The 18,131-nt window shown below is 45.2% G+C and overlaps 1 protein-coding gene across 4 annotated transcripts in view; it reads right to left on the bottom strand.

The window, feature by feature from the left end:
- Positions 1-1,476: 1,476 nt before the first annotated feature.
- The window catches only part of PLXNA4 (plexin A4), a 450,677-nt gene continuing 434,022 nt past the window's right edge, over positions 1,477-18,131 (bottom strand). For all 4 annotated transcript variants that reach the window (XM_027665966.1, XM_027665967.1, XM_027665969.1 and 1 more), the window contains 2 exons: positions 8,508-8,658; positions 1,477-7,812 (listed from right to left, as the gene is read on the bottom strand). In XM_027665966.1, the coding sequence (XP_027521767.1) occupies positions 7,717-7,812; positions 8,508-8,658 (247 nt within the window). In that variant the 3' untranslated portion in view covers positions 1,477-7,716. The remainder of the gene's footprint in view (positions 7,813-8,507; positions 8,659-18,131) is intronic.

Below are 18,131 nucleotides of genomic sequence, written 5' to 3'. Positions count from 1 at the left end.
AAAGCAAGCAAGCAAGAAGGAAAACAAGAAAGAAGGAAGGAAAGAAGGAAGGAGGGAAAGAAGGAAGGAAAGAAAGAAGGAAAGAAAGAAGGAAGGCAGGGTATGCTCCCTGAGACATGTGAGAGGGAAAGGGAAAAGTGGGGGTTAGTGATCAAAAAAGATTAAATAACATTAAGGGGAAAAAAGAAAGAAGGAAGGCAGGAAGGAATTTTTTACAACCCTTGTTGACATGAGCATGATGATTCCCCATACCTTTGTATAAATAACTGGGATCTATCCAGTCTCATGCTTCCTCTTCTTTTGTATTCCCTTCCTCTGGCTCCATTTGGCCACAGGAAGCAGCAATCACAGCCTGGGGCATTTTTATTTCTTTATTTTTTTTAATAAACTTTATTCTATATTACAAATAGGTTTTTTTTTTCCTTTTTTTTTTTTTTTTTTTTGTTCTGGACTGCAAAATAGGAATGCCTTATATTTACATACACAGGTATACAATTAATTATAACAAAGGTACAGAAGCTTTGCCTTTACCAAGTAACAACGGGATTCCAATTTAAATAGTATAGATTTTATTTAATTTTTTTCTTTAACTAGGATCAATTCCAAAGAAAATCAAACCAACAACAACAACAACCTAAGAAAAAGGATCCCAACCTCCTTTCTAATGCTGTCTTGACATCTCTTTGAGGCTGTTAGTAACACTGAAGTGAAAGGATATGTCTTTCCATTGATTTTGGATTTAAGGTGGAAGCTTTAGCAAAACAGAGGATGAGACTTCTGGGCTCATGTATGTCCAAGACACAGGGTCAGACACAAGGAAGGGCCTGTCTTGTGACTTTAAATAATCCAGTTGCCTCTCAAATCCTTGGGGAAAAACACTGGGAGCATTTAGCTAGCACCTAATCTCTCTGCTTCCTTACCCCACTCTGGGCTGGCAAGTGGAATTTCTCCCAGGAACGGAGAAAGAGCAGCATAGAAATTTTAAATAACACTAAGTTTCTCTTAAGATACTTCAGAAAGGACTCCAAGCTTGGACATGTGCCTTGATTTCTCCAACTGGCTCTTGTGCCTCAGTCTATCCCACAGTGAACAGCAGCCTCTCCACTGGGAAATTCCCAGTCTGGGAAATGCCAGACCACACCAGCAAGAGAAGGGAATGCTGAAAGAGCCTGAATGTCCTGCTTTTCCCTCTGTTTTCCACACCCAACTTTGCTTTACTGAGCTTCCCTGCATGCTGCTCTCTGCTGTGAGCGTCTCTGAGGTGATCTGTTTCCAAGCAGAAAGAATTTCTTGAGGTAAACTCTCCATTTTTAGAACAGAAGATTAAAAAAAAAAAAAAACAAAAACCAAAACCCAAAACAGCCAAACAATGAACAAACAACGACGACAACAGAAATCACACACGTGACAGGTTGATTAGACTAAGCAGCTTTAAAACTTCAATGGGTTTTTGGTGGGTTTATTTTTCCAAGTGTAAATCCTTTTCTTTTTTTTGCCATTTTATTTTCTTTTTTTACTTTTGACATCTCTCTACAAATTAATTTTTTACTGTAAGCCGGTGTCCCCTTGGGTGCTTCTCTAAGAGTGTAGTGAACTGAGCCATCCCAAATAAACATGGTTGACAAGCTCCATTTTCAAAGCATTCTCCTCAAAACTGTTATTCCCTGTAAGACAACACAATTATTTTTTTTTTTTGGAGAAAGGGGCTTTGCACAGTGGCAGGGGTGAGGGAAAACTACAGGAGTCTCTGGATCAAAGAATACTTTTAAATGGGAGCTGCAAGGCAGGAAAAGTCAGGCTGGGAGTGACCAGAAGGTTGAGGTTCACACCATGATGTTGAGGTTCACGTGTTTCATCAGACCAAGACTCGATGGGAAGAGTTAGGACATCCCAAAACCTCCACCTGCCCTGGAGGACAACTTACTAGTCATCAGATGCACAGAGCAAATTGTCCTGGAATCACTAAGGCTCTTTGGGTGGTTTTAGGTTCCCCAGAGAAGTTGTGGATGCTCCATCCTGGAAGTGTTCAAGGCCAGGTTGGACGGAGCTTGGAGCAACCTGGTCTAGTGGAAGGTGTCCCTGCCCATGGCAGAGGGTTGGAATTAGATGGTCTTTAAGGTCCCTTCCAATCCAAACTATTCCATAATTCTATGCCAGTACTTCTTTACCCAACAGCTGCCCTGGTGAGGCATCTGCCAACACAGGAACACAATTTGCTCTGATCATAAATGATCATAACTCCCTGGTTTGGGAAAAGAGATCCATTCCTGGGCTCCCCTGCTCATCCCAGGAGGGGGGTGGTTCTCAGAATCTCAGAGGTTTAAAAAACACTGATTTGAGAGTCGGATTTTTATATTCTTATCCTCATTCAAGAGTGAGGGATAAGGAAACTGGGATCCTGGATGCAATTTTTGGCGAGCCACCCAAAACCCGCACGAACTGGTCACAATACAATGAACATTTCCACACAGTGCTCTCTGTCTGGCTTCTGTAGCTCAGGGCTGAAGCAGGGAGGAGAAAGGGACCAAACCCACTTTGGTGGGACTGCTGGGGTTCCAGTAAAGTGTTCATCTGGTCCCATCAGCAATGGTCACCACAGAAAGCAACAGATTCCTACGGAGGAGCAAACCCCTTGCACACTAGAGCTACCTCGGGAATTTGGGAAGTAGGATCAGTTTTCCTCCTCTCCTACAGCATCAAGAAATGTGTCCACACTATCAGATGACTCTGCTTCATGAGTAATTCCTTTGCAGGCTGCTGGGAAGGGTGAAGCAGGACTTGTTTTACTGAAGCCCTGGTGATATGAGACAATAGTCCTGGTCATCTCCAGCAGGCCAGATTTTTCTTTTTGGTCTGAGATTGCCTTTGGACTTAAGGACTTCCATTCCTGGAAGTGTTCAAGACTAGGTTGGACAGAGCTTTGAGAAAACTGGTCTAGTGGAAGATGTCCCTGCCCATGGCAGGGAGGTAGAATAAGATGAGTTTTAAGGTCCCTTCCAACCCAAACCATTCTATGATTTTTAAGTGTCTCTTGTTCAAACACAAATGTATGTCCCACTAAGAAAAGCTCTTCACTAAAGCCTTGGGGAAGGACAGACCTATGTTTCATGTTTTGACTTACTTCTAAACAACTTCCCTCTTGATATCAGCTGTTCTGTGCTCAAGTTGTTACCTCACATACACCCCAGACTTAGAAGGAACTTGTAATACTTATGTTGGCTGACTCAACACTGAGACTGACCACTGGACTCTTCAGATTTTATCTATCAGTTTTCAGCAGCATTATTAAAAATAATGACAATTATGTGATTTACTTGGTCTCTTTCCCTTCCTGGTAAACAGTTTCTGGGGGTTAATGCATGAGATCTGCAAACTTTGGTAATTGCTTTTCAATCAAAGCAAATGCCAAAAAAAATTGTGCTGGTAAATCTTCATGACTTGATAATTTTTATGGTCTTCAGTGTCAAAGAGGTGAGACAAGACAACTGCAGTGGGAAAACTAAGTCCTCTTACCTACTGGAGCAAGGCTGGTCTATGCTGGGTCAGACGGAACCTTCAGAAATGTTCAGGACAGAATGAATAGTGAGAAGAGAAGGACTGAGGAATGTTTTAACATTTGGACTCCGTGACCTTAGAGGTCTTTTCCGACCTAAATGATCTTAGGGGTCTTTTCCAACCTAAATGATTCTATGATTCTGTGTTGGGAGAGGAAGGTGACCTTGGGTGGCTGCATTTCTCCTTCTCCATCGTTCTCCTGTGCTGTGTGTTCGAGAGCAAACAATCTCTAACACCTCCTTCCAGACACACCCAACTTTTCCCACACTGTTTCCTGGTGTTGCCTGGAAGGCTCAGTCTGCAAAAGCACGTGGCATGATGGATTATGTCTCAGATCACTGTGGCACTGACAGGTGACCACATTCACAGGGAGGACACAATGTGATTGCAGAGGGACTGTTCACCTTTTCTTCCTCTAAACCAGGCACAGCACCCCAGAGCAAACCCTGCAGTGGAGAAATAATCTTGGCTCTCTCAGTAGAACCTCAGAGAATCTCCATGAATTCCCTTTCCCCGTTTCTGATGGTGCTGAAAGTGTCAGCATTAATTATTTGACTGCAGTGTTCGAGAAACACCCATGAAGATCAGCCTGTCATATTCTGGATATTCAGAGCCTGACTTCTAGGAATTTTGGCTCCAGTTCTCTCCATGTGACTTGAAAAACAGGGTGGAATAATACCAATTTATCGGGGAATTTTTGGTCAAATGTGGAAAGGGAGGTGGGGGAAAAGAAATCAAAGGAAAAGAACTTATCCGTGTTGTAGTAGGGCTCATTCTTCTGCTTGTGTCTTTGTTTTTAGTTGTATTTCACATGCACTTAAAAAATAGTTAAGCTCAACAGGTGAGGCTGGGAAGAAAGATGCCAAGACCTCTCATAGACTGGGGGATGCTGGGACAGTGGTTGGAAATGGGAAGGGCACTGAAGGGGACAGGGGAGGAAGCCCACGCATTTACATCACAATTCTGGCACATTTTCCAAGCAAAAAGCCAAAACCAGCTCAAACACCAAATAAAGAGAAACAGAAAGAAGGAAAAAATAATAAGGAGGAGATGAAAGAGAAGCAAAATGCAGATTTTCTTTCAAATCCTGGGCATGGGGGAAAGAAGAGGGTGGAGAGAAAGCAGAAATGCCTAAATGGGAACTTGGGAAGGGTTAAGGCACCAATCTCGTGGTGCTTCCCATTCCCTTTAAGTGTTTCATTCTCAGTGTCTCTGAGGTGTTCAAGTTTTTCTCGAAAAATATATATATAATATACAGATGAAAAACTCCGTACCAGCAAGAAGAAACAAAATAACAACAATGGCAAACAAAACAACCGTAGTAAACCAAAACCACAGCCCTGAAAACAGCGAAAAGAACATGGGTGAGTCTCAGATTTCCCCTGTGGTGTTCCTCTGACTCCAGGAGGATCACAGATTTCCCCTGTGGTGTTCCTCTGACTCCAGGAGGATCACACCAGTTCATTTTGATACCTTTTTTTTTTTTTTTTTTTTAATGTTTAACAGCTTCTTCTTCCTTCCATGTGCACATGTCCAGGCAGGATTGCCCATCACCCATCACCACTCCCCTCCAAGCCAGCTACTTGTCCTTAAGACTCCTACCATCCAGCTGTGAGAACAAGGCATGACAATAGGGTCCATATTTATCTTTTTGTGGCACTTTGTTTGTCAAAACCTTTGGTTTCTTCTCCTTTTTTTTTTAAAATTTTAATTTTTTCCCTTTTTTTTTTTTTTTAACGTACTTATAAAAAAATATCGTGTTTGTGTCGTTGTTGTTGTCACTTCCTTACCACTGGCTCTGGTGGGAATTCCAAGCCCACTTTCACAGCCATAATCAATGGATCTGGAACATGCGCCGACGTCGCCAAATGGAGCAAAAAAACCATGGCAGAACCAAGCAAACCCAAACCATCCCCTGTGCACAGGCCTCTTAAAGATGCTGAGATGTCCATAAGGTGCATGATGAGTCCATCAGCTCAGCAATCCAACAGAAAGCAAGCAAAATTAAAAGGGGAGGAACACACACACGCGCACACAGATGCACACACACACACACACACACACACACACAAAATAAGAATAATCAGAATCAAGAGAGAAATGTCTGGGGTTTTAAAACCAAGACGTGTCCCTAAGTTTGCTGTTTCAATGTGAATTTTGTGATGTTCTCCCCACAGACACATCCAGTTTGGGACTGCTGTCGGAAACGGTTTTTGGAAACACTTGCCTATGTGTGTATCTGCTTGGCTGAGGGAAACCTGCGCACTGACTGACCCCTGTTTGCACCCCAACCCCCCCCATTTTTCCATGCAATCATGGTCTGTCACTGAGGAGGTTCTGGTTGGACAGCAAAAGGCATCAATAAACCCAAATACACTTGTTCTCCAATCAATTTACACACCCTGTCTTTACCCCTTCCTCCCTCCAGGTGCAAAGTAGATGCAGGCTGGAGCTCTGAGGATGATGAGGTGGATGTGGGCTGATTCTCCAGCCACTCCTCCATCTGGGAGTGAGCTCTGTTGGTTTCTGGGGAGGTGAATGCAGACCCAGCTCTTGCCTCCACGGTGTACAAGGTTCTCCACACCCCGAGGGTCTCTAACCGTGGTGTTATCCAGGCTGTGTGAACAGAACAGCCAAAGGCAGGGGAGATGGAGGAGTTCACTCCTCTTTGGTTGGCCATGAAACGGGTTGAGATGTTGTTCTGGAGGAGCTGAGCAGAGGATGGGACAGGGTGGTCACCTACAATTGTCCCGTGGTGACAGTGATCTCTGAAGGGGTAAGAAGTGCAAAGAGAGATAAAATCCTTCAGCAAGGCCTGTTGGTTCCAGAGGTGGACAGGAGGAAAGGCCAGGAATTGGCATCAAAAGGCAGATGGGCTTCAGAGAGACCTCCAGAAGACCAGCAGTTCAGCTGCAGGTAGAAGAATTTTTTTGCACTGTTTCATTTGGATTTCCTCCAAGATTTCTTCCAAAACATATGGTGACATTTCCTCTTAGGAGTGGCTTGGAAGGAAGGTTTTACCATCAGTCCTGTGCACCACCTTGGTTCCTGGCAAACCCTTCAGCGTCCTTCTGATATTCCACCAGGAGAAAACAACACCTTTGTTCCAGCTGAGGAAACAAAATGGAAAGAACTAACAGCTTTAAAAAAAAAAAAAAATCTATGGTTGGTTTGTTGTTTTTCTGTTTGTTTTTTTTTTGTTGGTTTTTTTTCTGTTGAGGATGGAACAAAATGAGACCTGTGGCTCTTGCTTTCCAAGCTGAGGTGGGAACAAGGGAGATGCTGTGCTGTCCATTGCCAGAAGGAGCAGAACCACCACTGACAGGAGGCCACTGAGCAGAGAGAGCATTTTTGCCGCAGTGCTACGACCAACAGGACACGACGGGAAAGACGGAGGGGGACACGTGTCTCTTGGAAAAATAAGAATAACCATATGAAACACATGGGCAGGGGAGGGTTGGTCTCCTCCTCCCCTCTTGACTCTTTCCCTGCCCCAAGGGAGCAGCTACACCAGGCAGGTAAGAGCCACAGTGGTCCCACTCTGGCGTTTTCCAGGGAGCCTTGGGGTTCCTCTCCTGGTGGGTCACACTCAGGAGATAAGAGTTGTGATGGCTCTGCAGGAGAGGAGCTGGATTTGCTCTGCCCTCCAGGATCCCTGCAGGCAGCTGCCTTCCCCTTGGGGAGACTTTGAGTAATACTGAGTTCATTTCCATGTCCACTCCAGGGGCTACAAGCCCTTGGAGGGCAGTTAAAGCAGCATGACAGAAGTTACCTCCAAATTTCGCCTCTGCAGAGTGATGATGAGATGTTAGGGGAGGGTTCATGGGGGGTGTTTTTTTGTGTGTTTAATAGTTTTTCTCTAGGGTGAAGGCAGAGGGGAAGCTGTGAAAAGGAGAGCTCCACCTGAATGTCTCCATGGCCCCAGAGCCAAGATTCCTCTGCAGTCTTTTCCTTTAACCCTTGGGGCTCTGTCACTTCATCCATAGATTTGGAAAGAGAGAGAAATGAGGGAGAGAAAGAGAGAGAGAATGAGAGAGAGAGAGGAGCTGTGTGTGTGACTCTGCTTACAGCCCATCAAAACTTGCACTTGGTAAAGATGATGATCTTGAGTGAGGCACGACTTGGTTTATCCCTCCCAGGGTGGCCCTGGCAGGACAGTTCTCAGCTGTCTATGCTCATGAGGGTTATGACTTGTTCAAGTTTGTAGGCAAGTTTCTGTTTCCCAGCCTGGTCGTCTTGATCGAGGGCTCCGAGAATCTGGAAAAGAAAGAGGAAAAAGTGATAGGGTTTATTTTTTTTCCCCCAAACAACTGAGTCCAGCATCTTATAGCAGCAGGTGAGGATTAGGTAAGTCCCAGGCTTAGCTTAGATCATGCAAAGCGGGTCAGTCAGCCAGCAGGGAACTAGGCAGGCAGTTTGGGCTTGATCTCACTAAATACAAACCTTTAGATTTCAACCAGTCAAACAGATTCTTGTCTTGGAGATCAGTTATTTAATAGCTTTACTCATCACCTGGCCATGCCACTTGAGATGCCCTAAAGGGTCTCAGCTGGCCTTCAATGCACAGAACCATGCTGGACACCTTAAAGTCTGTGTCATGCCTGCTGGACCATTCTTGGGTGCTTTAGGGTATCTGGAATGGCATTGGCCACATGTTCTTAAACAACTTCTGGCCACATGAGATGCAGAGCTCATGCAGGGCTCCTCTGCACCAAGCAGACCATCATCTACTGCAAGTCAACTAAATCTGATTGACCAATAGCAGGAGATAAAAATAACAGGGATCCAGACAGAAGAGTGCTGTGGAGACCGAAAATCCCAGACCTTCCCTTTTACAGGCCCCAAGCCTTGCTTCTCATCCCATAAACCCCCCTAGCCAGGATGAAGATAGGCATCTGTGACACGTGGGTGGGCTGTGCCATGGTCCCTCAGAACCTCTCCAAGGCTCTCACCTCCTCACTGTACTTGCCCACGTAGGAGTAGATCTCTGAGAGCGCGCTCATGGTGTTGAACTCGTTCATGTGCATGCGGGACTGCTCAGCCAGGTAGGCATTCATGTCCTGGTCACTGATGGCTGGCATTTTGGCAATGTCTGAGTAGTACCTAGGATAGAGAAATACAGGGGTTGCTTGAGGGCAGAGAGAACTTCAACTCGTCAAGAAGAGACAAAATTCGCGAACAATAAAGAGAAATAAACACATTTTGCAGTTTGGGCGCTGCTGGTGCATCAGTGAAATAACTGGTCATGAAGTACCTGGTCATGCCTTTTACAGCAAAGGGAGATGACTTAGGGAAATCAAACACTATTGAAGCATTGATCCTGAGCACCAGGCAGGTGTTGCATTCACTCCACCCCAAGCTGAGATTGAAGTCCCAAAGAGCATCCTGGGGATGTTCTCCGTGCCATCAGAGAAGCAGGAGGAAGGGAATGCTGGATTCCTTCATCTGGCCTTCAAGAGCTTTGAGCCCTGCCTCTAGTCCCACAGAGAAGCCCCACTGAGGGCTCAGGATTTCACTCCCATAAACAAAAAAGAAACCTAAAAAACCCAAAACAAAACAAAACAACAAAAAAACCCAACCAAACAAAAAACAACCAAACCCTTGATTCTTGCTTGTGCTATTCACACAAGTACATCTACCCACACTGCTGACATCACCCATCTCCACCACTCAATCCAGTCTATCCCAGCAACTCTTCTGCTGCTCAGCATCCCCATTTTGCCCCACAGTTTAAGGTGATGTTTCTGGCAAGAGCCTTCAACCCTCGCATCCCCACTGTGACTGGGGGAAATCTGCTTTCCTTAGCAATCGTCACCATTCCACTTGTGCTCAAGAGGTCTGGGGTTTTATCCATAGGATTTGGATCCCCCAAAACAGTTGCTCAACAGGCCTCATGTGCAGAGTGATGTCTCTTTAAGGAAGTTGCTATTTTTGATGTCCTTCCTCTCCAGGGTAAGGCAGGTCTTGGAGGACAAGGTTTGCAGAAGGTAATCAGTCACTGTCATTTGCAGCTGTGCTCTGCTGTCAACTGGTTAATTAGACTCCATCATTTACATTTTTAATTTCTGCAATTTGACATTTTGTGCACAAGGAAAAAAAAAAAAGAAAGAAAGAAAAAAAAAAAGCTGCATCAATCCACGATTTTATAATTAGGAGGCAGAGGGGACAGGGAGCCAAAAGAGCTGACAGGTGTCCTGTAAACAGCACTGAGACACCTGCTGAGATGGAGCCTGTTTTCCACTGCAGAGAAATTGGACATTGAAGTGCTGTATGCTAAGATTCTTCATGCAGATGAGAGGGAAAATACTCTATGACAGAGTGGGGTGAGCAGCTGCTGGAGCCTCCTGTAAAAGGCAGCACAGAGCAAGAGCACAGGGGGAAACCCCTCTACATGCAGCTTTGCAAAGTCTGGTTTTGTGCTCTGCAGTCCCATCCTGGTTTACTGCAACTGGTCTCAGTTGCTATCCTGGTTTTGGTGGTGGGATGCTGATGTAACCCTTGGGAGATGAAGGCACATGAGGCAGATTTTCTTCTCCCAGCTCTAAGCAAACTCCTCTTACCTGACTCCTTCCAGAGCCAGACTCTGGTTCATCATAAAAGCTCATGCAAACCTCATTAATTTTACTGCAACTTCCAGCAGGCACAAAAGCATTACTCTCCCTGGAGTTCTGGCATCTTGTCTGCTGGGCTCAGGAGCAGCCAAAAATGCCAGTCTAACTCAGTCCCATGGTCTAAATATTGCTCACTCCCAGTACTCTGAGTCTGAGCTTGGTTTTACTTTACACTCTGTCTAACCCTCCATCCCCAGGCACACCTGAAGAGCTGCCTGGGAGTAAAGCAGGCATTTAGAGATGCCAAGAGGACCTTCCCTGGCGAATTACCTCCAGGAGGAGATGGTGAGCAGGATGAATGAATATTTCAAGACCTTTACTACTTCCAGAAAAACTCAAGTCTCAGCATCAGCTGCTGGCCAAAATCAGATCTGTGCTACGTGGACAAGAGTGTCAGGAACTGGTGGCATCCGTGACATTGCTGAGAAGACAAGGAATCCTATGGCCAAAAAGCAAGGTGTGTCTTGGCATCCAAAAAAACCCCTACATCCAAGTGCAACCAGCACAGTTGACAGACTTGTGGGGAAAACAGGCTGCAATGCAGTGAAATGCATTGATTTATGGTGCCTCAGAAGAGCCTATGGAGAAGAGCCCATGGAGAAGAGCCCAGCTCCTTGTGAGTATTGACTGGCACCCTCCTGGTGGGTGAAATGAGAAGGGAAGGGGATTAAATCACAGCAAAAATAAATGAGGCAGGTGGAGGAAAGCAGAGGTGCCAGTCTGGCTCTGACAACCAGTCGAAATGTTCCCTTTCCTCTCTTGTTCAGCTGTCATCAAATGGTGGCAGGGTGGTGGGTGTAGGGACAGGTTGCTCCCAAAAAGCAGAGCACAGACACTTATCTGCTTCTCCAAGTTTGTCCTGTTTCCCTTCCACCTGGTAGCAGCAGCCTCTTGAGTCTGTGACTCACGAGGGTTTGAAAGCTCCCTATCCCTTTCCAGCCCTTCAGAGATCATTTTCCAGCATCACAACACTCCCATGACTCATCTGAGCAAGGAAAAGCTACAGGAAACACTCCCTGGAGAGAGGGATGGGATGCACGGATCTGAGTTTCAAGAATCAGAGTTTCAGGGCCTGGAGGCCTCTGTGGCCATGACAGACTCTCCAGCTGTGATCTCAATGTTCTAGGTTCATGGGCCATTAACCACCATCAGACCAAAGTGTCCTGGTCTCCAGACTCAATTCCCTGGCATCACACACCTGAGCAGTCATTCCCCATTAAGGCTGCACGCCAAGATATTGTGGGAATGTGTTTTGTGGCAAAAATAAAAGAAGAAGGGGAAAAAAAGCATGTATCAATAGCCAAACCTATCTGAGGGAGAAGACATAACATCCTTCCACCCGAATTCTGCAGTGGTCCAATGACTTATTTACACAGAAGAGTTGCTAATGAAGCCATCATTGCACTCTCTAAAGAAATGATGGATGTGTATATTAAAGCAGCCTAGCAGGGGGATGACAACATCCCTGCTGAGTCTTTATTTACCTTCTATTTGAGCCGGGATCCTCAGAGGCACTTAGGGCCTCTCTGCCATTTGCATCTCCCTAATGCAAAAGCTGTCACCAAACCCCAAAGGTCCTCGCACTTCCACTGCTGGAATTTGCAGTCTGTGTGTCTTTGTGCTGCTTCCCTCAGACCCTGCAGCTGACAGCTCTCCCTCACACCAGAGCAGAGCTGTGAGGTAATTCCAGGGGGAATGGGATGCTCTGTCACAGGTGAGCAACACCAAGCTGAGGGCTCAGATCTCACCTGAGGCGTGGACAGGTCATTGGATCACACTTCCAAAGCCAGCAGGAGGCTGGGAACACAAGACTAAACCAGATTCCCTCTGAATGAGACAGCAAGGTGGCAAAGCAGCAAATTCACCTTAACCTGCACTCAAAGGGCCAGAGTGAGAGTCTGAAGTAAAAGACGGTGACTACTTGGTCAAATGTGCCTCACTTGCTGCTGCTCCCTTTCTCCAGTTTTGGTTATCTCCAGTAGATCCTTTCCCAGCTGTTTCCAGAAGATCCTGAGCCAGAAATCAAAAGATCCAGCCTAATGTGTTCGAGTTTCCCCTGAGTCCCAGGAACAGCCTCCATTCTTACCTCAAGGCTGTTTATCCTCTGATGTGACAGGAAATTTGTTCACTAGATTTCAGAAGCAATAAAAGGAATGAGGAACTGGGGTAAATCCATCATTCCAGCGCATCATCAGCTCAGATGGAGGATGTGAGGGTAACCAGGCCTTGGGATGTGACCTCACAGGTATCATTTTAGCACAGCAACTCACCCCAGCCTGGCTTGGAGTGGAGAGCCCATAAGACCATCCAATGCCACTGAAATATGGAAAAGGATTTGGGATGCACCAGTATAGAGTTCTAAAGAACAATTGTTCTTTTTTGTTCCACAACCTCCTCTTTCCCTGAGTTGTCTTTGTTTTCTTTTGTTTTTCTTTGTTTTCTCAAGGAAAGCAATACAGCAGCGACCTGGGAACACATCACAATGACCTGGGAATACATGTTTATCCAGAGGTAAATGCTCTTTCCTTCAGTATCAACCTGGAAAGGCTCCTTAGGGGAGCTGTTTCACCAGAAAAACTGTGCCTGCTGCCACTCAGTAACTCATTAACTCAACAAAAGAGAAGAGAAAAGCCATGTTGCCAGTGCTTCCTCTCCAGCCTGAAATTTTCCAGCCCAGCCCATGGTTTAGGCAGCTTAGCATGGAGCTAATTGCCTTCCAAAAGATCTTTTTGTCGTGGTTGTTGTTTGTCGCTGGGTTGGGACTGCGCTCATTAATAATCATTTTAGCATATGAAAAGCTTGTAACGAATCCATGAGCTGCAGACGGCAGAGCAATTACAGCAATCACATAATTAGGGTTATGCAATAGCCGGCTGTACCCAGACCACTGGAGGAGGAAAAGATGCTTGAAAGGGATATGGGGGACTGCTAAAGCAGGGAAGGGTTGATGGAAAGCTTGGGAGCAACCTAGTGGCCAGCTTTTTTATGGGATGAAGTGAAGCAATGCAAGGACATGCTGTCAGTTCTGGTTTTGACACAGAACGGCGGGTTTAGTTTCCTGGGAAGCATCTGAGCTGCTGGATGAGGCCCTGGCACAGATTGCCCAGGGAAATTGTGGATGCCCCATCCCTGGAAGTGTTCAAGGCTGGCTTGTACAGGGCTTGGAGCAACCTGGTCTAGTGGAAGGTGTCCTTGCCTGTGGTAGGGGGCTGGAATGAGATGATCTTTAAGATCTCTTCCCACCCAAACCATTCCAGGATTCAGCCACAGTCAGTGACAGGACTGTTAGTCCAGACTGATCCTATTCCAGGGAGAGGTTTAAGGCCAGGCTGTTGGACACTGGTTGGACTTCGGCAGTACCAGCATGACAGCTGAGCAAAAAGCATCCAAAATTACCTGAAGACCTCTGAGTACTTCCAGAGATTTGCCTTGAAGAGCTTTAGGGAATTTAGGGAACTGTTCTGCCTGTGTATGCAAATCCTAGGTAGGGCAATGATTTTGTTTTGCCTGTGCATAGCTTTTCCTGCTGCTTTTCAGCTCCAAATAAAGAGTGGAGAATTGATGGACAGCATTGATTAAATGGCTGAAGAGTGAATTGGTGCACAGGTGGTTTCTCTGGGAGGGAAAATCATCCAGCATCACCTCAGTGCAGAGGTTGTTTGGGGCTGTACCCTCGACAAGCGGACACATTTTCATCCTGCCTGCTGAAAACTGCACTGTGTGAGAACAGCATGTTACTGTGAGGAGAAAATGTCAGGATTCTTTTTTTTTTTTTTTTGAGATGAAAAGTAAAGAAAGACTCGTGAACAGTCTTCAGATGAACCAAAACCTGCCCCAGAGAGGCAGGGAATGAGCTGCACCCCTTACCCCGGGGATGGGATGATTTGACCTGACCTGTAATTACAGCCAGGAAGATTTTGGCTGGCCATGAGGGAAAACACTGGGATGGGAAGGACAGGGAAGCACAGGAATGGATTGCCTGAGGACAGCAGAGACTCTGTTGTTGGGGGCCTTTAAGAAAGGGGTAGACAAGCACCTGTCAGGAAGGCTTTAGACAGAGCTGATCCTGCCCTGAGGCAGGAGCTGGTTGGGTTGACCTCCCGAGGCCCCTTCCAGCACTGTTTTTTATTATCTCTGCTGACAACACCCCCTGCTTTGACCGTTGGTATGCAATAGTTCGAGCCTTCTTTCTGGCAGAGGAATGAGGCACAGAGGTCTGTGTTTTTTAAAGTAGAGCCAGGATTTGCACCTGTCATGTGATGCTCTTTTTCAAGGCCCTGGGAGTTTCTGTCTAAAACCTCAATAACTTACAATGTTTGGGTGCATGAAGCTTATAACCTTTATTGTATTAAACTAGTCCAATTGGTTTTTTTTTCCCTTAAGTTGGTTGCAAAGGGGCCAACAGACATCAACCACTGGACAGGTGGAGACCTTCTAGTGAATAGAGAGTCCTGAAACCACAAGCTGACACACCCTGTGGGTTAGATCATGAATTGGTTACAGACTTGCTGTTTTGTGCATTCCAAACACACTCCCAAAGCATTTTCTAACAAGTCTAAGACCTGACATCTAAAACTAATGACATGTAAATCATAGGTGCTTCAGGAATCACAGAATCAAAGGATGGTTTGGGTGGGAAGAGACCTTAAAAATCATCCAGTCCCATCCCCTGCCATGGGCAGGGACACGTTCCACTAAACCAGATTGCTCCAAGCCCCATCCAACCTGGCCTTGGACACTTCCAGGGATCCAGGGGCAGCCATAGCTTGTCTGGGCAACCTGTGCCAGGGCCTCCCAACACTCTGAGTAAAGAATTTCTTCCTAAGTTGTGCCTAAATCTCTCCCTTTTAGTTTAAAACCATTCCCCTTGCCTTATCACTATGTGCCTGCAAGGAAAAAACAAGTAGGTGAGACCATGGACACAGGACCTGGGTACCACCAGCTCAGTCAGGCAGTGTTTGCACCCAGGTTAACACGATAAAATGCAGGTGTTATAACTCTGAATCCCACATATCACCGCAAACTTCTTTTAGTCCTGATCCTGGCAGGCCTATTTTGAAATGGGTCTTCACTGGATGACTCTTAAGCTGTTAAGAATACTTGTAATGTCTCCATTGACTTTCAGGTTTTTGTTTGAGGGGCTCTTTTTAACGCACAATTGGCAGCCAAAAGGAGACCAAGTCCCTGCAGGGGTGAGGAAAAAAAAAGCACCAGTTCCTCTCCTTGCAGCACTGCAGGTATTTTGGGCACCAGTGTGAAATGGAAATACTCTTTGGCTTCTGCTTTTTGTGCTCTGCCCCTTTCCAGTCTCCCACATCCCTGTCTCGGGTAGGGAAACATCATATTGATTGTGATGCAGGCAATTAAATGGTGTTAATGAAGTTCAAACAAGTGTTATCATAAGCTTGGCAGCACGGAGAGAAATGAAAGGTCAGCCACAGCCCTTTGTCATCTTTTCAGTGTGGTGTTGAATGCTAATGAGACAGTCCCAATTAGAACAGGCTCCCCTTTGTATTGCTTGGGGATTGCATCAAATGCTCCCAAGTTCTCCAGATTTCCTGGCTCAAAGGGGACATTTGAAGTAAACTTGAAAAGATGCAGATCTGAAGCTGCTCTAATGTAAATTCAGCAAAGCCTATGGAGTTTTACCAACTGAAGTCAGACGAGATTCTGCTCCACTGTTCCCATTTTTTTCCTCTTTTTTTTTAATTTTTTTTTTCAATAGACTCATATAATGATAATTGAAAAGCCTCCACTTTGTTTTAGAACTGCAGCCTGGCTCTTCATGGCTTCAACAAAAGCCAAATAGCCTGTCCCCATTTCCTGGGTTAATTCTCTTGCCTCACCAGGATTGTTTCAGCAGGCAGAGTCCACCCCTGCTTCCAATAGTGTTGTAAAGGACTATCACGGAATTATGGAATGGTTTGGGTTGGAAGGGACCTTTAAAGGTCATCTAGTCCCCCTGCAATGTGTGGGGACAGCTTCAACTAGACTTAAGTGAGCCATAATAATTTTTTCTTGCTCTTGTCAGCAAATCCATTGCCTTGGATAATCACAGAAATGGGCACTAAAACAACCAACCTCTCAGAATGTCATGGAAGTTCTCAATTTCCTTTATAGTTTTCCATGAAGGTGACATGGAATTGCAAAAATTGGTAAATTGGTAAATTTTAAAAGTTTTGGATTAGTAGTTGTCATGAATCCTAATTCTGAACCCAACACTTGAATCATCACAAACAAGTAATTGAAAACACGAGAAAATCCTTCCATGAGCCAAACAAATAAATAAAACCACTGAAGAAGATTCCTGATGGCCTTGCTATTGAAATCTTTCGGAATCAAATTTCCAGGTGACTCCTGCGTGGAAGTAAACCACTGGTCAGACCAGATTTTGTAACTTTTCCCCTCTCAATGTACATTCACAGCCTAAAGAGGCGAAAAACCAATGTTAGAAGGATTGGAGGAAGGTACTTTCACCCATTCCTGCTTCTTATGCCAAAGTCATTCCCTGCTCTGAGTTTTGGGAGTCCTGAAGGCACATTCCACATGAAGGAACCAGTTTTTCAAAGGGATGGCTTGGAGTGACCCAGCTCAGCTCCATTCCAAGAGCTCCTTAAAAGCCAAGAGTCTCTCTTTACTCCAGAGTGCCTCTGAGTTGGGTACAATCTCCCACTGCCTAATTACCCTCTTAGAGTTTCTTCTTCATCAAAGAAGTTCATTTGATTTCAGGTTCTTCTGATTTACTCAACCACTTCTTAAACTCCACGACTGAAAAATCTTTTTATCTCCTGATTCACCCTTTGAAGAAATCTAGTGGTCTTGAAGGATGCCTCCTCCAGATGATGCTGACTACAGAAATAGCTCCAACCAGGACTGGGAGCCTTTGGATTTGGAATAACTCCCTCAAAGCACAATTGCAGAATGGAGAAAAGGAATTCATTAGCTCAGGGTAGAACTGAAATTATATTTTATTCATCCCTGAGATGTTTTTTTTCTTTCATCCTCCACAGCATCCAGGTGCCACTGCCTTGAGTCAGTGGATCTGACACACAAAAACATAAGCAGGGAAGAAGCTGTAACCATATTCCAAACCCCACAGCCTCCCCTTGGGCATCAGTTCCAGTTGTCAGACATGAGTGCAGAAAACAACGCAGCACATGCTGGGGTCAGACATCCAGTGATGTTTAGGAGCAGCAGGAGGTGTTATGTACCTCGTTTGCAAACCCAGTTGTTTGGGAAAACTTCCAAGGAAATGCAGCACCTACTGCTGAAGATCACTGGGCACCAGAATTTAGCTCCAAAAAGTTGTAAAGTGAAATCAATACTGGAAAAACAAAATCAGAAACTGCAGCCTTTTTTTGATCCACAGAAAAATATCCCATTCTCCGCTTCTGTACCTCAGTCTGTCAGTCAAATGTACCTTCTCCAAAGATAAAAATCAATCAGGTTCAGCTGTCAAACAAAGTATTTGGCCTCAGAAAACAACCACACTCCATGTTGTTAAAGCATCACTGGAGAATGACATCTTTGGGTCAGTATTGGTGCAAACTTGATTTGTAAATGAATCTCAAACTCTACCTTCCCATTATTCAGGTCAATCCAGAAATCAGCCTCAATACACACTAAGGAACTTGGACACTGCAACAGTTGTTTGGGAAAACTTCCAAGGAAATGCAGCACCTACTGCTGAAGATCACTGGGCACCAGGATTGAGCTCCAAAAAGTTGTAAAGCGAAATCAATACTGAAAAAAAACCAAAACAGAAACTGCTCCTTTTCTTTATCTGGTGAGGGGAAAAAAAAGATGCTGTATAAGGAAATTCCTATTCTCCACTTCTGTACCTCTGTCACTCAAATGCACCTTCTCCAAAGATAAAAATCAGCCAGGTTCATCTGTCAAACAAAGTATTTGTCCACAGAAAACAACCAAACACAAAGAATGTTGTTAAAGCATCACTAGAGTGTG

This window comes from Corapipo altera, unplaced genomic scaffold, assembly GCF_003945725.1.
Source record: "Corapipo altera isolate COAL_440 unplaced genomic scaffold, ASM394572v1 178, whole genome shotgun sequence".
Lineage (NCBI taxonomy): Eukaryota > Metazoa > Chordata > Aves > Passeriformes > Pipridae > Corapipo > Corapipo altera.
Note: the sequence above shows the minus strand (reverse complement) of the source record. Positions and strands in the feature narration are given on the sequence as shown.